General features: G+C 37.6%; 3 protein-coding genes across 6 annotated transcripts in view; all 3 read right to left on the reverse strand.

The window, feature by feature from the left end:
* Positions 1 to 132: 132 nt before the first annotated feature.
* LOC116107977 lies at positions 133 to 1,387 on the reverse strand. Its single transcript, XM_031394264.1, has 2 exons — positions 1,248 to 1,387; positions 133 to 675 (listed from the first exon to the last, which is right to left on the reverse strand). The coding sequence occupies exons 1-2, from the start codon at positions 1,319 to 1,321 to the stop codon at positions 189 to 191; spliced, it is 561 nt and encodes a 186-aa protein (XP_031250124.1). The 5' UTR covers positions 1,322 to 1,387; the 3' UTR covers positions 133 to 188.
* Positions 1,388 to 4,319: 2,932 nt separating this feature from the next.
* LOC116107973 (ABC transporter G family member 6-like) lies at positions 4,320 to 6,892 on the reverse strand. The gene has a single exon (XM_031394259.1). It carries the CDS (start codon positions 6,728 to 6,730, stop codon positions 4,463 to 4,465), a length of 2,268 nt encoding a protein of 755 aa, XP_031250119.1. The 5' UTR covers positions 6,731 to 6,892; the 3' UTR covers positions 4,320 to 4,462.
* Positions 6,893 to 14,945: 8,053 nt separating this feature from the next.
* LOC116107946 (protein RDM16) overlaps positions 14,946 to 18,448 on the reverse strand; it is a 32,027-nt gene continuing 28,524 nt past the window's right edge. The window contains exons 1-6 of one of the 4 annotated variants that reach the window (XM_031394227.1): positions 18,097 to 18,176; positions 17,896 to 18,014; positions 17,309 to 17,770; positions 17,016 to 17,210; positions 16,778 to 16,938; positions 14,946 to 16,101 (exon numbers count right to left, since the gene is read on the reverse strand). In XM_031394227.1, coding sequence (XP_031250087.1) covers positions 15,222 to 16,101; positions 16,778 to 16,938; positions 17,016 to 17,210; positions 17,309 to 17,770; positions 17,896 to 17,937 — 1,740 coding nt within the window. In that variant the 5' untranslated portion in view covers positions 17,938 to 18,014; positions 18,097 to 18,176 and the 3' untranslated portion in view covers positions 14,946 to 15,221. Of the gene's footprint in view, positions 16,102 to 16,777; positions 16,939 to 17,015; positions 17,211 to 17,308; positions 17,771 to 17,895; positions 18,177 to 18,448 lie in introns of those variants that run through there. The other 3 variants (XM_031394224.1, XM_031394221.1, XM_031394222.1) reach the window with 3 other exon arrangements.

Consider the following 18,448-nt stretch of genomic DNA (forward strand, 5'->3'; position numbering starts at 1 on the left):
ATTTGTATTATTAATTTATTATAATTTTAATTCATCAACACCTTCCCAACATTGAAATAATTGAGAGATTATTTTTATTTTTGTTAAACGTAAAACCCCTTGTATTCAAATTTACTAATTAATTTATACCAATAATTAATTAACACAAAAAAGATAATCTCAATTATGATAATTACATCTTTCTAAGTTCATTTCTTAGCCTCAGGCCAAACACTCACGCTCTCTTTCTCATACTTCACAAACAACGCGCTTACGGCCGCCACAAAATAGACCTGAATTAGCACAATCGCCGGCGTGTGATAATTTATCACCCCCTTTCCCGTCGCCAACTCCACCGCCAGTAGCGCCGTTAGCCCCAAAATCGCTATCCGCCCGTTGATTTTCTCGCTGTAAGGGCTAAACCCGAACTCCACTTTCGTCCCGCCCGAAACCGCCTCCTTCAGTGGGACCGGCGGCAAGTACATTGACGAACCGGCCTTCGCGGTGGCGCCCCCCTTTTTCGCCTTCCGAACTTCCGCCTTTTTCCCGGTTCCGCTCTTGTATCGGATCCTGACCTGCGAGATCCGCGACTCAAACGGGTCTACCGAGTCGGGTTTGGAGGTTTCGGGTTCAGACTCGGTTGGCGTTTCGGAATCGGTGGCGCGGGTGGTGAATGTGAAGGTTTGCGCGTGGGATTTGTAGAGGGACGGAGCGCGTGAGGGGAATGAGTTTGTGGNACAAAAAAGATAATCTCAATCATGATAATTACATCTTTCTAAGTTCATTTCTTAGCCTCAGGCCAAACACTCACGCTCTCTTTCTCATACTTCACAAACAACGCGCTTACGGCCGCCACAAAATAGACCTGAATTAGCACAATCGCCGGCGTGTGATAATTTATCACCCCCTTTCCCGTCGCCAACTCCACCGCCAGTAGCGCCGTTAGCCCCAAAATCGCTATCCGCCCGTTGATTTTCTCGCTGTAAGGGCTAAACCCGAACTCCACTTTCGTCCCGCCCGAAACCGCCTCCTTCAGTGGGACCGGCGGCAAGTATATTGACGACCCGGCCTTCGCGGTGGCGCCCCCCTTTTTCGCCTTCCGAACTTCCGCCTTTTTCCCGGTTCCGCTCTTGTATCGGATCCTGACCTGCGAGAGCCGTGACTCAAACGGGTCTCCCGAGTCGGGTTTGGAGGTTTCGGGTTCAGACTCGGTTGGCGTTTCGGAATCGGTGGCGTGGGTGGTGAATGTGAAGGTTTGCGCGTGGGATTTGTAGAGGGACGGAGCGCGTGAGGGGAATGAGTTTGTGGAGAGTTGAAGAGAAGTAGGTGATATGGAAGCCATTGTTGTGTTGGGTTTGTTCTTACAGAGCTCTGTGTTTTATCATTTCCTCTGGATAAGGTTGTCTTTCGCATATGTTTTTCAGTTTGTTTGTGTTTTGTTTTTATCAATAAATTTGTTTATTATGGGGTTATGGATCTATCTACGTGGCGATAATCGGTGGCGGGTAGTGTTTTGGGCTGTTGATTTGATTTTCATGTTAATGTATATTGGACCTTCCAAAAACACACTAAGCCCAATCCAAAATGCTACTGAGAAATAAAATTATAGAAAATTGACCATATCATTAAAAGGATTATAGTATCACACATCATAAAGTTATGAAAAATGGCCAGCTTTATTTTTAATTTTTTTTGTTGTTAACGGAAGTATCCGGACTAGCTTATGTATATCTTGACTAATCCTCAAGAGAAGTTGACAATCTATCGCTGTGGCCCCTTAGGTAAATCATGGGCAAAGATATTACCTCTTGATTCACCTTTATTGTGAGCTTGTTAGGCTATTTTTTGTTTATTTATTTATTTGGAAATTGTTTTTAAATGGAGAAGGAGAGATTTTCAAATAATTCATGAGTTCAAGTATTAGCTAAATGTCAAGGGTAGAATCTGAAAATCTGTCAATGCAGATATACATAACAATAGTAATAGAAAATTAGGGAACATTAAAGTGATTGTGCAATAATACACCAAGAGACGTAGCCAGAATTTTGAGTAAGTGGATTTAAACTATCAAAGTTGATAAATTTATAATAAAATATATATTAAAGTAATAAGCATAAAAATGTAATTTTAAAAGTTATACATACCAAATTATCAATTCTACAATTATTCTCAATAATTTTTTATATTTTAAAAACGTTGTATAATTTCTAAATCTCTACAACTTGGGGTTTTATCAATTCCTTAAATCATTCAAAATTAACTCAATAACTAACCAAAATTTATCAAACCCAACTTAAAACAACAACTAATCAACCCATACCTCAATATGAATATGATTAAATCAAAACCTACATCAAAATATAGTAATTTAATCTTCTAATTTTAAACTCAACAAAAACTTATGACTCATGAACTTTCATCAATTAAGAAAGCTAAAAAAAAAAAAATTTTAATTAAAAAAATAAAAATAAAATGAGCATCATTTTACCTTATAATCCAAAAGAGTAGTCTTTCTTAAATATCTAACCAAAAGAAAAAATATAATTTAAGAGAAAACGAAGAGAAGGGAAAAATTAAAAAAATATTAATTAATAATTTATTTTATGAGGTCAACATAAAATTAATTGAGGTTGAAATTGTAAAATTTATAAAACATTAATACTTTTTAAAAGTTGAATGGGTTTAATTGAACCCACGGATCTCTATGTGACTGCGTGCTTGAATACACCCAAAAACTTTACCAAATCAATTAAAATAACGAGGTTAATCTTACATGTGCGTTTCTTAAAGGCTGTGATTTTTAGGTTGTAGAATATATAATTGATCTTAAATTATGGTTGTTGCTATTTCTGTTGCAGAAATTAATGGGTATTAAAGGACCTCTCTACGCATGCAATTACCCAAAACGCAGGCATTGTTTGTGCTCCTCCATATTCTTCTGCGACTGTTCTGCCCTCATCACTATATTGTGTTGTGTTGATGTAACCAATTATTAAGTTAGGCTACCAAACTCGATGAATACTTCACCTTTTACAACATAAACACTACTACTTACCATCCATAAGTTTCGACTAATAAATGAAAAATAAATAATGTAACACTATATATATATCAGAAGAGTAATTTTTTTTTTTTTTTTTTTTTTTTTAACTTCAAGGGTTGGCATGATGGGTAAGAAGATTTACTCATTCTATTATGTCTAAAAAAGTAGGGCTGACGCTAAGCCTTGTCAGTATGGGCGGTCAGAGCTTAGGTAGGTTCTGCAGCCATTCAGACGTAGCCACGTCGTATGCTGACGTGAGCGACATGTTCCTACCAGTGCAGTGGGTATGCGCCAGAGTGGCGAAAGGTTGGAAACGTTTCACGTGTCCAATCCTTGCACAAATCGAGGAAATCATTGGAGCAGGTGAACAACGAGACACAAAGAAGGATTTGCATAGCAATCTGACCCATTCACAGATTCAGTAATCATTACCTCAATTCATTCCACTATAAATAGAGGGTTCCTCTCCTGTTTGTGATATTAGCTAATTTCACTCTAGAATAGCATATTCTCTCTTTCTCTCTCTCTCTCTCCCTCTTGTACTCTCAAAGCTATAAATCAGCTCGCTAAACGCGACCTGATCTTACATATTAATGCAATATCAGTGGACGTAAGATTTGAATGTTTAAGCATCCGAACCACTTTAAACATTGTTCTTCATCTCTTATTCAACCCAATATCCCTATATACACGTGTGTCTTTTGAGTCAGCTCAACATTTCTCACGTGTGATTAGTTGGTGTCAAAATCAAGTATCAACAAAGGTATTCAATGGATCTTAGAGATTAGTTTAGATGAACGTAAGCGGGTCGAACACCCCAATTATGAAAAACAAAAAAAAAAAAAAAAGAGTAATGTATTATTAATTAATTGAGTTAGTTGTGAGACGGTTGTAAATTGAACCGGTATAAGTTGTGTGATGAGTCTTGTTGGCAGATAAATATTGACTAAATTAATAGATCTTGTAAGCACAGGTGAGCTTGAAACCAAAGTCAACTTTTTCGTTTCTGAATTTAGGTGAACAGCTTAAAGCCGCTGTTTGTATGTGCAATCAATTTTCTAAACTACCATCAAATCTTGGCCTCTGACCTAATTATAATTACAATATTTAATCAACCTATAAATTCTTTCAGGTCCATCTTATTAATTTCTAAACAAAATATATTATTCATTAATTATACATTGACGTACGTGCTCAGCTGTCAGCTCAGGTGATTATGTTGACCTATCTTTTAAAATAAAGAAAGCAATGCCATGCAAATCCATGCAAGAATTATATAGCTTCAAGCAACAATTAATTAGGTCCAACGAATATATCCATATCCGAAAGCAAATAATATAAATGATTAATTAACAATTTTCACATGAATACATGCCCAAAATAAAAATTGAAAAATTAATACAAATTGCACACATAATAATTAAGCTTCCCCCACTAATCTTACTGTCTCTTGTTCTTGCTTCCCAGTAACAAAGAAAAGTAAAACAAAATCCTGAAAAAAAATCCCCAAGCCACAGTGATCCACAAGCAACTCCATTTACTCAATTGCGTGATCCCTTGTTGTTGCAATATATCCGACCCCGTCGTCAAGCACGTCGAGCTCGTAATTCTCATCCCCAATGTCCCGCTCAATGTCTCCAACAATTTCACTTTCATAGCAGTCGGGACCGCTCCCAGCGGCGTATTGTCGAAAATCTGAACACCTCGAATAAAACATTTAACCGGATTGTCAAACTCGTTCTGCAAAACGGCTTCGTACGGGTACTTGACAAGTGACAAGTAATGGAACCAAATCCAGTAGTCAGGAATCCGGTCGCGGTTGATGAAGAAGCCACTGAAGAGTAAAAAATAAGCTAAAATGGCAACAACAATAGTGTAGCCTAACATAACATGAGGGACGACGCCTGAGAGAAACGTAACGAAAGAACTTCCCGCCCAAAACGAGGCGAAGATTATCAATAAATAGAATAAGAACCCAGAAACTCCACCGTCAAGCCCCACCGCCCAAAATGTGGTGGCGGAGAAGGCTAATGAGAGAAATATCAACGGCGGTAACGCCACCAGAGCGTGAGATAACACGTAAGATGATCTCCGATAAGCGTTATGAGAAGTCTCTCTCATGAAAATGTATCGTTCTTGAAGAAACACCGGGAGGGCGTCGGCGCAAGTGTAGAAAGTTGTTGACATGGCGAAAGCGAAGAATCCTAACCTTTCTTGAACACCTTTGGGCGAATTATCGAGCTGCCAAAACATGGTGGCTAGAATAAACCCAGTTACCAAAACTGCCCCCAATCGAATCCCGAACAGCTCCGGCATTCTACGTGAATTTTTGATGGATCTTTTGGATAAAACAGCCATTTCAATCCAGAAGGGATTGGCAAAATTGGGCACCATTGATGTTGAACTTGCATCGTTTTTGGTTGCTCCTGAAACTAACTTTCCTCTTGAAATACTTGCACTGATGGCTTCTTTGAGTGAGAGTCCTTGTTGATTGCTCTCAGCTACTTGGACTGAAGTTCTCGTGTGCTTCATTTGTTGCCACGATTTATTAAATTCAACTAAACTCTTCGTCCCGCCGGGGGAGCCCTCGAGTTCTCGGATAAGGTCAAGAGCGAACTCGGTCCGGTTCTCGTGTTCAGGAATCGGATGGCCGAACTCGGCGAAAAACAGAGGCAATCTCATGGGTGAACCTCTGTATACAGTTTGTCCACGTGACATAAATATCATCCGATCCAGCAACCCTAGAATCCGATAACTCGGCTGGTGAATCGACATCATGACAATACTTCCACTTTGAGCGATCCTTTGTAAAACCTTCACCACCATGTAAGCACTGGTGGAGTCGAGCCCCGAAGTCGGTTCGTCAAGAAATAAAACAATTGGATCATGAATTATATCAATTCCTATCGAAACACGACGTCGTTCTCCGCCTGATACTCCTCTGTGGCCTTCGTCTCCGATAACTGTTTTTGCCGCATTTCGTAACCCTAGCTGATCAATCAAAGCTTGAACGCGCATTTTCTTTTTTGACTTTGACAATGTTCTCGGCAGTCGGAACTCCGCCGCGAACATTAACGTCTCTTCCACCGTTAACATCGGGAACAACAAATCGTCTTGCATGACATAAGCGGAGATTACTTTCAACATCCTCGACTCCAGAACTTCGCCGTTTAGTGTAATCGTTCCTTTCAAGCTCCCTTTAGCGATACGGTTCGCCAACGCGTCGATTAGTGTCGACTTTCCTGAGCCGCTAGCGCCAAGCACAGCCATAATCTCGCCTTCGCGGGCCTCGCCGGAGATGTCATTGAGAAGAGTCTTGGTTCTGGAGAAGAGACTCTCTCCCGCGACGAGATCCGTCGCGGTGGCGGCGCCTAGACTGTGGTGTCGAGGCCGGCGGAATATCGCCGGGAGCTCCAGCCTGCGGCGGACCTTGACGCTGTAGGTCAAATTGTTGAACGACAAAACGAACGGTAGAGAACGAGGCTCGACACTGCTGGTGTCGCTAACGTCAAGAATCTGATGCACCGGAGTTTCGTCTCCGGTTGCTTCTTTCCGTACGTCGCCTACTCGCTTCAAAAGCTGGCCGAGTGTGGGAGACGCCCCGGAGGTCCTGTTCGACAAGTCGATTAGCTCCATGGATTGAGTAAAGAAGGGGAAATTATTATCAGGAACTGGTGATATACTATTTTCCGCTACAACACGAGACATCTCTGAAACTTAAAAATAATAAAAAAAGCGATTAGGTTCAGGAATGTTAACGGCGTGAGAGCATACGTAACGCCGTGAAATGGTGGTGGTGGATGCGGAGGAGGAGGGTGTCGTTTTGGTGGGTTTATTTTAGAAGAGAAATTTTGAGGGGTTTTGGTTTTGGTTTTGGTTTTGGCTTAGGTTTAGGTATGTTTGGGCTGGGATTAGTTTATATAGGAAATGGGATTATAAATGTGAAAAGGTGGGTGTTTTTTTATGGATAAATTAATTTATTGAAAAGTAAATTTTTTTATTAATTAGATTTATAGTGAGTTTATTGAAGGAAAGGTGAGAGAGAGGTGACCTAAAATCTCCTAATTTGTTTGATGTGTATACGTCTTCTTCTTTTACTTTGAGGGAGTGCGGGAATGGGAGGACACGTGGGTAGTTGGGATTTAAGTGATTGGTGACACGTGGCGTAATAGGTTTTTAGTTCTGGATATTTGTACTATTTTGGTGTAGATGAAATTAGGTTGGATGTTGATCTACTGTGGCGTAAGCTAAGCCTGTTCAAACTGTGGATTAATGGCGTCGTGGGCAAGTGCTTGGTTGAATTTAAAACAACAAATCATAATAAATAGATTTTAAGAGTTCGGATTATTATTTGTAAACATGACATGTTTTACTACAAATTATGTTGCAAGTGTTTTTGAAATAAGAAATATTTTTATTGACTTTATTAAAAACGTATTCTACAATTAAAAACCTTATACGTATACAATATAGACAGTTGTGTATTGAAGCTTCTTGTCTGTTGATCAAATTTTGACCTAAACTATTAAATGATGAGAACATTGATCTATAAGTGACATTGAAAGGCCCTACATAGTACCTTTTGAGGAAGGGAATTAACTTCATCACCATATTTAATTTAAGTTTGGATTATCATATATAATTAAAGAGTTAACAACTTTTTCCCACCCAAATTATGACTTAATGACACTTACCCACCCAAAAACTTTTAAAATATCATTTTTACCATCCAAATTTACATTTCAACGGCGAATAGAAAATAAACTTGGTTCAGGTTGTTGTGGTTTTTAAAAAGCGGATATTGATGCGTCTTTTGATGATGGAAAATTGGATTTTGGTGGTTTGGATTAATCAGAATTTGACTTGGGAGGCGCGACTGCGTAAACCCTAATCACTCGATTGCCAGCATTGATGAGGTTAGCGGGAGTAGGGTTTGAAGGGTTTTAGTGAATAATGATCAGAGAAGAGAATAGTGGTGGTGTGAGATTACAAAGATGCCGAAATTGGAAACAAAATATAAATTTGGGTAGTGAAATTGTATTTGAAAAATCAGTGGGTGGGAAAAAAAAGTAGTTTACTCATAATTAAATTATAAGTTCATACTTATCTATAATCCAGCTTGCAGATTTTTAAGGCTTGTTTATCTAGTTAATCTTACCTTAAGCACTAATGATTTGTTCATTCTGCAATATTTTCCCCTAAAAAAGTTCTTTAATTACCTCACTTAATACCCAAAAGAGCAACATATAATTAACCAAACTGATACCATTCTAAACAGAATATATATAATCAATCTTATAGTTGAAGTTGACACCAATAAATGATATCCAATCTGTTAATCAATTTAGAGGTTGCTTCATTGTCTGTTCTGAAACCTTTACAAAAAGTGGAAAATTTCTGATTAAAAGTATGCATAAAAATTGGGTAAAATGTTAAGACTTTAGACATCAAAGTAATTTATTATTGTGAAATTAAGTTGGATTTATTCAATTCAAGGCAGGATTGATTATGAGATGGGAAGGGCTGTGTTGATGCGTGATTTTTTATACCAACTAATCGACACGTGCATAATGTTGATTGGTCAAAAGACACACGTGATTATGGATGAAATGTAGAGTAAATGCAATGAGAGCTTTTTAAAGTGGTTCGAATGCTAAGGTAGCAAGTCCTACGTATTTGTATTAGTATTGTGGGTCAGGTCGCAACAGCGGACTGACTTATAAATTATTAGGGAAATATAAATACAAAGGTACAAGAGAGAGAGAGAGAGAAAGCTAGTTCAAAGTGTAAAATAGCCGAATCCCCTTAATGAAGGGGTCTTCCTCTTTTTATAGTAAGATGAGTGCAAGTAATTATCATTAAATCCATGGGTTGCTGTGAATATCAGGACAAAATCCGACTTCACGTCACATTGCCCACCTTCTAAGCTGATTTCACGCGATTTAGAGCAGGGAAATGGACACGTGGGAGCTCTATAGCGTCTAGTAAGCTTGACGTGTGCTTACCGTTCTGACGAGAATAGGTCACACCCCATCATGTGATTTTCCACGTCAACCCTTGAATTCTCAGGCGTATCAGGCTGGCAAGTAGCAGCCGTCCAAATACATACCTTAATTAGAAGTCATATTCCTATTCATTTCTTAAGCACCTAATGCCACCTGAGCTTCATAAATTCCCACCCTTTCTCGATTACTTCATCTCAAAGCTAGTTGAACTTGTCCACATCATATATCTCCTCCACATATTCATCAAATCGTAATAAATAGATTTCTTTTTTAAGAGTTTGGATTATTATTTGTAAACGTGACATGTTTTACTACAAATTATGTTTCAAGTATAAAACCCAAATCAGAGAGTAACCTGTTTTGCTACCTGGGTCACGAGTCAATCGGTCTAATCGGTTGGACCAGTCGATTGGATTGATAACGTCAGCGATAAGTTTATTTTTTAAAAATTACATATTAATCCCTTAAATTTTAATATATTACAAAAATTCTCCCAAAAAAAAGTTTAAATTAGTCCCAAAATTTTTTATTTATTTCAAAAATGCCCCACAAATTACCAATTAGTCCCTAAACTTTTGACATATCTTCAAAACACCCCTATAAAATTACAAAGTAACCCTTATAATTTTAAAATATTACAAAAATCCCCTAAGACCTGAACCGGACCAAAGAAGCTGTCGGGTCTTGGTCGGACCGGCCGGTCCGATCCAATTTTTAAAATGGAGGTATTTTCAGAAACGTATTCTACAATTAAAAACCTTATTGTGTATTGAAGCTTGTTGATCAAATTGTGACCTAAACTACCAAATGATGAGAACATTGATCTATAAAGTGACATTGTAAGGCCCTATACATTACCTTATGAGGAAGGGAATTACTTAACTTAATCATCCTATTTAATTATTTAAGTTTGGATTATCATAAATAATTAAAGAGTTAATGAATTTTTCCCACCCAAATAATGACTTAATGACACTTACCCACCCACAAACTTTTAAAATACAATTTTACTATTCAAATTTATATTTCAACGGCAAACAAAGAGTAAACTCGGTTTAGGCCATTGAGGCTTTTGAAAAGGGGACACCGATGCGTCTTTTTGTGGTGAAAGGTTGGATTTTGGTGGTTGGGATTGATCGAAATTTGACTTAGGAGGGACGGCTGCATAAATCCTAATCTCTAGATTACTGGAGATTGGCAAGGCTCGCGGAAGTAGGGTTTGAAAGGTTTTGGTGAGTGATGATCGTGTAAGAGAATGGTGGTAGTATGGGGTCGTAACGATGTCAAAATTGAAAACGAAATATAAATTTAGGTAATAAAATGATATTTTAAAAGTCTGTGGCTTAGAAAATATCATTAAGATAATTAAATTATAAGTTCATACTTATCTGTTATCCAGCTTGATTCTTGCATATTTTAAGGCTTGTTTATATAATTAATCTTGCCTTAACTTAACCAATAATGATTTGTTCATTCTGCAATATTTTCCCCTATAAAAGTTCTTTAATTATCTCACTTAATACCCAAAAGAGCAAACATATAATTAACCAAACTGATTGTAATCTAAACAGAAAAATATATAATCAATCTTATAGTTGAAGTTGATTCCAATAAATAATTAAATCTGTTAATCCATTTAGAGGTTGCTTATTTGTTTGTTTTAAAACTGTTGATGCTTGATTTTGACACCAACGATTTACACGTGTAAAATGTTAAGTGGGCTTAGAAGTTACACGTGATATGAAAATGTGTAGCAAGAGAGTGAATAAAAGACGATTTTTAAAGTGGTTCGGATGCTCAAAAGCGATTCTTACATCCATTGTGATTGTATTAATAGATAGTTACAATCAGGACGCATGTAGCGAGTTGAGTTATAATCTAGAGAGAATATATATATATATATATATAAAGAGAGAGAGAGAGAGAGTGTGTGTATGCTGTTTTAGACTAAGATAAGCCAATCCCGTAAATGAGAGAGGAGTCCTCTATTTAGAATGGGAGAATTCAAGGTAATGATTACAAGTCTGTAAGTCCTTCCTTGCATCCCATTGGTTGTCTGTACGAGAGATATCCTCAAATTGCATAAGGCTTGAGCAGGTGTACGATCCGTAACCACTCGCAAGCTTGACATTCACCTGCTACACTGACAAGAACCATACCTCTTCCGTCCTTGTGTGACGTGACAACGTCTGGACGGAATAAAACCTCCTTAAATTCTGATTGGCTCTTACTGACGAGAGTCCACGTCAGCCTTAGATTTTTTAGGCATAACAGAAACCTTTACAAAAAGTGGAAATATCAGATTAAAAATTGGGTAAAAATGTTATGACTTCAGACATCAAAGTAATTTATTACTGTGAAAGTATTCAAGGCAGGATTGATTATGAGATGGGAGGGCCGCCCATATACAAACCTTAATTACAAGTCATATTCCTATTCATTTCTTAAGGACCCAATGCCACCTGAGCTTCATAAATTTCCCCACTTTCTCAGTTACTTCCTCTCAAAGCTAGTTGAACTTGTCCGCATCATATATCTCCTCCACATATTTCATTAAAATGCATAAGCCGTCAAGCTAAAGGTTTTGAGTTTATTCTTTCTTTCTTGTGGACGTCCTAATTTTAATTCTAGAAGAATAATTAGTTAAAATATCATGTTTAGTATATTAAAACCTGTTCTTTCTTGTGGATGTCCTAATTTTAAATCTAGACAAACAATTAGTTGAAATATCATATTCATGTTTAGCATATTTACATCTGAAATCTTAATTTCAACGAAAAAATAGACATTTTTCGTGTTTAGTATAACTTAATTACATCTAGGCGAATCATTAGTTGAAATATCATGTTTAGTATAGTTACATTTGAAATCTTAATTACATCGAAAAAATAGACATTTTTCGTGGTTAGTATAACTTAATTACAAGGACAAAATAGATATTTTGAAAGGGTTTATAAAGAAAAAAGTTGCCGTGTAATTAAATAGGTTTGAAGATTGACAATGATATGACACTTATTAAACGAAGAGGGGTAATAACAATTGACTCTTATATTTGCCCCTTCAAAAGGACAACCAAAAGAGTAAATGAATAAAAATCTCAAACAAGACTACTAAAAGAGTTAACCAACAAAGTGAAGATTAAGAAACCGAGAAAATTAAGCCACAAAACTTAACATTTTGGGTGCCAAAAAATGACCTCTTTGGTCTTGGTAGTTAATGTAGATGGCCAAATTGCAAGCTAACTCATACCTATAATTGCTGGCTGCTGCTTTTAAAAGTCTCGCTCTGGCGCAAGTCAAATTAGAAAATTGTGCATGTGCTTGTGCATGGGCAACCATATGGGCTAATTGGCATGGGCCTTATTTATGTACAGCAAACTCACTTTGTTGGGTGTCTTTTTCTAACTTTTCACATTGTTTTGTTTTGACTTTTGACAAATTTGAGTAGAACTTCTCATAGTCATAGCTGGTGCTTACTCTCAATTTAGTAAGCTATGTGTTGAAGATTATTTTCTCTTATGTTCATACTCGATTGGGAAATTTTCTCACTAAAAATAACCAGATTGTAAGTGGGAAAGAGAAGAAAGTAAAATTAAGGGTATTGATTTGACGGGTTCATGTGCTGATGACCAAGAAAAGTATATTATAACATATGAAAACCCATAACTCGTACATTCATAAAACAGTTGAATTTTGATTAATAAGGTTATGGTACAACTGATTAATCACGTGGAGAAGACGTGAAGATTTGACGAGGAGACTAAATTTGGTACAATGTTGTTGGCGTCAAGGTTCAAGTTCAAGGGACCTAAACCTATTCGATTTAATTACAAAGTGTATTAATTCATTGCCACCTTTCAACGCTCATCTAGCTCCAACCAATTACATTTCAGGTACACTCAAATAAATCTTTTACAATAATACTATGTTGACAAACGTCTCTCACAAACGCTAGACGTGGTGCTGAGTTGACTTTATACGTCAAATCACAAACTCTGACTAAATATGAACGACTATTATTTAGGGAGAAATAATCATTCATTCATAAAAAACGACCGTTCCCATAAGGAATGACTCCTCCCTAAGATGGAAAAAGAATGATTGTTCCTTAAGATGGAATGGGTGTTCTATCTTATGGAACAGGTGCTCCATATAGAACCCCCATTCATAAGAAGGAATGAAGCTTCTTATGGAACCCCCATTCCATAAGATGGAACATGGAACACCCGTTCCATCTTATGGAACGGGGATGGCCATTCCATCACCCCATCCCACCATTGGAATGGTTGTTCCTCAACCAAGAACGACCATTCCTTATCCAAGGAACAGTCGGTCCTCATCCAAGGAACGACCGTTCCCTATGGAAGAATGACTATTTTTTAGGTGTAGTCGAAATCATTTTGCGATCGTTCTAGTGGAAGCTGTCAACTTAATGCCATGTGTGCAGTTTGTGAGAGAAATTAATGAGAGACGTTTGTCAAGTTATTTTTGTATTTTTTTTTTTTTTTTTCGACTGAGGAGGAAGTTAAAGTGGATGCATTTAATAGATTCTTCAATTTAGATATTTTAAATTTTTTATTATTATTGAAGCACTTGAAAACATTAATTCAAAGATTTACCCACTTTATTTCAATAGATAAAATATTATTTTAAAGTGCTTTTTAACTACTTTGAAAACATTCCAAAACATGATAAACAAATACTTAATTTACCCAACTCTGTTTTGAAAATCGTGCTCGACCCGGTCTGTTTAATCGGTCTAATCGAAACCTGGGGCCTTCGCTGGGCCAGGTCACCATTCCTACGGTTCACCATTTCCAATGTTCACCCATTTCAATCTCAAACCTTAGAGAGGAGAGCAACGATCGGGGACCAGACAGTGGTGGGGATGTTAGGGGTTTTGGCAAGGAAGTGCCTGCGAGTAGAAAGGTTACGACGGAGGTGATTTTCGGTGAGTGAAACAACTGAAAAAGGCAAAAGTCACTTGCCACAACAGCGGGCTGTTGTCGGCAATTGGTAGGACAAACAGGGGGTTGGGATGAGTTTTGGTCAGGAGGCTAAGATGAGTGTTTTTGTGGTGATGGAGAGTGTTGTTGACACCGAAAAAAGACCCTATTTGGCTTGGGTTGTTGATGTCGACAGTGGATTTTTTGCTGCAAAATGTTTCTATTTTGGCCAGATCTTGGGCATATTTGCTGAGGAATGACTTAAAGGATGAGTGGGATTTGCATTTGGTGTGTCGCCGCCACCAACCAGTCGACCACCGATTTGCATTTCGGGTGTTTTTGTTGGATTTCAAACTCGTAGGGACTTCTATGTAATTTTTCAGGGGTGTATTTGCTGGATTTCAAACCAATTCAACCAGTCAACCCGAGCACTTTGCCGGGTTTAACCCTGTGTTGGGTATTAAAACACTGTTACCCACCATATGTCTATAGATAAACAAATATGGCGTGGGATGACATTTTTATAACAAAATTTGACTAGGGACCTAAACAGATAATTTGTTAAGCAGTTCAACAGCTTTCAAATATAAAGGGAGTCTTTTACTTTGACCTTTAACTAAATTAATTAGTTTACCAGTGAAACAGTGACAAAGACGACCATCATATATATTACTGATTGACTTGAATAGATAATTAACAACGTTATAAAGTCAAGTTAATCAAGGGTTTATTTTCAAATTAGTATTAACATTATTTATGGCTTAAAGGCTTGAACTTTAATAATAATAATAACTAGTTAGTTACATGCAATAAATGTTATACATTCTGCTCTATCTCATTGGGATTTCTGGCTATTGGCAAAGGCGGCATCATAGAACATAAATAAAATCAAAACATGGTAAATTAGCAAGGATATCAAGTTATAAACATTGGTTGTTGAACAAGAAAATTCCAGCATAGCACATGGCATTAGATTGGACAACAATATCATTCCTAATAAATCCATCTAACTGATGCACATTCTGTCTATAAAAATGGTTCAGATATATGGGGCTTAAATTTTATAGATTTCAATAACATTTTGACTGATGATGATCAGCATTTGCAACCTTCTCCTATGGTTTAAGTGCTGCATCTAGTAATTTGCCGGAAAAAATCTCAACCTATCAAAATGTCAGAAGCAAAGCAGCCCAAGTTGAACAAACTCATTTGATGACCATGTAATATTAAAGAAAAGTAGAATCTCTGATTACATTTGGTCATCCGTGAAGTTGACAGCCAAATCCCAGTAATGCGCTACCCCAGCATCGGCAAAAACTTTCTTGGCAGCTGCTTCAGTCATGCACTCATGAACAGAAAATCTATTGAAGCTTGGTTTGGCCACACTTCCCTGCCACACTAGCATGCACTTATTGACGGGTTTATCAGAAATCTCATCTTTATCTTCATCTTCTTCATTCACTGCTTTCGCCCAGTCTATACGCCTAAGCATAAGCATCCCATATCTCTTGATGGATTTGCTTCCACCTTCAACAACCACAACGCTAATCCCCTCAGTGATTACAACACAACCAGTTAAACGGTTTTCATGGGCATTAACATCAACTTTGAAGCGGGTTTTTGGGTGTGACAGGTCATTGATCTTGTAAACAGAAACAATAGTATCAAGTGAATTAGAGTCATCAAATAGTTTTCTCTCTTTCTTCTCTCGGCGCTCAGCAGGTGTAAGCTTGCGTGCAACGTTCCTGTCAATATGAGCTTGTTCACGCTCAGCAGCAGCACTACGGATTTCTTTTTCTAGTCTAGTAGGATCTTGGGTTGCTTCAGAACCAAGAACTTTCATCAAATTGCTCATTTTAACTTTAGGTTTAGGGGGTTCAATCAAGCCTTGTCTTATCATCTCCTGTCTATCTTTCTCCCTAGCCAGCCGCCTCTGAGTACGGAGTTTTTTTTGTTCCTTCTTTGTCAGCTTCAGTGGTTGAGGAGGGGGAGGAGCTGGCTCAGCAGGAGGCTCAATAGGACGAGGATGTTCAACATAGATAGTGATTTTTTCCTTCTTCAGTTTATCTTCAACTATGCCACCATCAGATATGTCACCATAAGAACCATTAAGCAATAGAGGCTTATCCCTGAAATTCAGAGCATATGCAATCAGATTGTAAAAGTACCCCTTCACGTACAAAATATTAAAAAAAAATATTGGAGAAAGAGAGAGTATTGCATTTTAACCTCTGATAAACTAAAATATATAAATAAACCCAAATACCAAATTTCAACCTATGTTATAAGATTGTTAGCAGTAACAATCTTTAGGGTATGCTTCATATTTTAACATCTAATAGTAAAAAAGCAACAGGCTTCAAATGAGATGAAAATGGATCTGTTTCATCTTAACAACCACTCCTAGGTTTTTGACATACGTTTTTTTTTTTTTTTATCCAAATTTACCATCACTGGCCAAAACCTCAGCTGTAGTTAAAGATTAACAAGAACAGCAACATATCAAGCTGAACTCTTATATGCTATCAAACATATACTATGCACTCCATCATAAAAGGTCATTGAAAAATACAAGTTCTTTGTTCTTTGGGCAATAAGCAAAATGCAATTTGTATCTGCCCCTAGGGTGGGGGAACGGAATGTCTAGGTTCAACATGAAGATAAGATCGGACTTTTTTCATGTCAAAAATAGCTTCTATATGTAGATATCTCTCTTTGGTCAAACCAAGCAAATTAAATAAAGACTATTCCTTACTGAAAAATAAATTGGCATGTTATACCAAAGATTAAAATATATCAACTTACCACCACTCTATTTCAGGAATTGGGTCCTTGGGTTTTTCCTTGGTCACAACTCTTTCTGCTACCTCTATCAAATTAGGATTAATATCAGCCCCTCCCTTCACTTTTGCCAACTGTGCTTGCTTTGCCTGTCGCTCCTTTGCTCCAGCTTCTCCAAATTGACTCTGCGAAGACCAGATATAAATATGCATGGAATTTATAATAGTGATTAAATGAGGGCAGACAAGGAAGTGAAAAGTACCTTGACTCTCAGAATCTCAGCTTCTTTTGACCATTTTCCTTCCTCTACAAACTGGAAAGTCATCCGTTTGGGTCTTAAAAGCTTAGTTTTATTTACACCCATTCTCTGATCATAATGAGGATTTGATTCCGGATCCACCTCCAACTCAGGTTTAAGAATTTGGAATGCATCCTTTTTCTGTTTATTGATGTTGACCTGGACAGTTTAAAATGATTAGCTTAAAGCACTAATAAAATTAAGGGATCAAAACATAGAGATAACAGAATAACCATCTCCATGTGTCAGAAATAAACCTTTAGCGTGCTAAGGTTGTTTGGTTTAGTCACATTCACTACATTTCCATGTTCATCTATTTCCCTACCAAGTGCATCCACACGAAGAACAGGAGCCTTGGTCGGCTTCTGGGGAGCAGCAACATCTGTTGGCATCTGCCCAGGAAATAGGTTTATAAGAGGTGCAAATTCAGGGTCCTGACGAAAGCCCATCTTAGCAGCGAGCTCTTGCGCACGTTTAACAGCTTCAATGTTGGGTATATTAGTAAGGCCAGGAATAGTAGGCACCCCACTTGCAGGTGGCTTCACAGAAGCTGCTGCAGCAGCTGGTAAGTTTGATGAACTTGGCATTGCACCAGATGATAAAGCATTTGCAGTTGTTGATCCTGTTCCCTGCATTATTCCAGTACCAGAGGATGGCACTTTCACTCCGTCTTTCAATCCAGAGACTGAGCTACCATCTGAACTTGTGCCCTTGTTCAACTAAAAAAATGAAAAGCAGCATTCAGTGTCTACCAAGGAATACATATTACTAAACAAACATAAAATTTGACCACATGAGATAAGAGGAAAGAAACAACTTGCTCAACAGTGCAGATTCTTCTTACCAATGGTATCTTCCTCAGCTTTTCTGACAATTCCTTCTGCATTTGTAAAGCTTTCTTAGCTTTGGCTAAAGCATCTAGAGATAGACTTCCACTTTTCCCAGCAGCTGATGATGTCCCATCTGTACTAGATTTTCCAGGAACCTCATGAGATCTGGTAATACTAACTCCCTTATTTTCATTTGTGGTATAAATTGAAGATACCTTTGTAGGAAGGGGATGATCACCAGTGGCCATAGAGGTCTCAGGCACAGTCCTTGATACCACATTAAGGGATTCAAGAGCGGCACCCTGTAAGCATAAGTTAAATTCAGAAGTCAACAAATAAACCACAACAATATGAAAATGAAAAAGAACAACAAAATCTTTAACCAGCTCCTAACCTGTAGTGCGGTCGGTTATGGGAAAAAAAAAAAAAAAAAAAAGAGTAATGTATTATTAATTGATGAGTTAGTTGTGAGACGGTTGCAAATTGAAGCGGTATAAGTTGTGTGATGAGTGTTGTTGGCAGATAAATATTGACTAAATTAATAGATATTGTAAGCACAGGTGAGCT

Source organism: Pistacia vera, unplaced genomic scaffold (assembly GCF_008641045.1).
Source record: "Pistacia vera cultivar Batoury unplaced genomic scaffold, PisVer_v2 Contig550, whole genome shotgun sequence".
Lineage (NCBI taxonomy): Eukaryota > Viridiplantae > Streptophyta > Magnoliopsida > Sapindales > Anacardiaceae > Pistacia > Pistacia vera.

What these genes read in the sequence shown, in the direction of transcription:
- LOC116107973 (XM_031394259.1), bottom strand. Translation starts at nt 6,730, where the DNA reads ATGTCTCGTGTTGTAGCGGAAAATAGTATATCACCAGTTCCTGATAAT.
- LOC116107977 (XM_031394264.1), bottom strand. Translation starts at nt 1,321, where the DNA reads ATGGCTTCCATATCACCTACTTCTCTTCAACTCTCCACAAACTCATTC. An exon ending in CGCGCTCCGTCCCTCTACAA is followed by an intron (nt 676 to 1,247) that starts ATCCCACGCGCA and finishes GTCCCTCTACAA; the next exon opens with ATCCCACGCGCAAACCTTCA.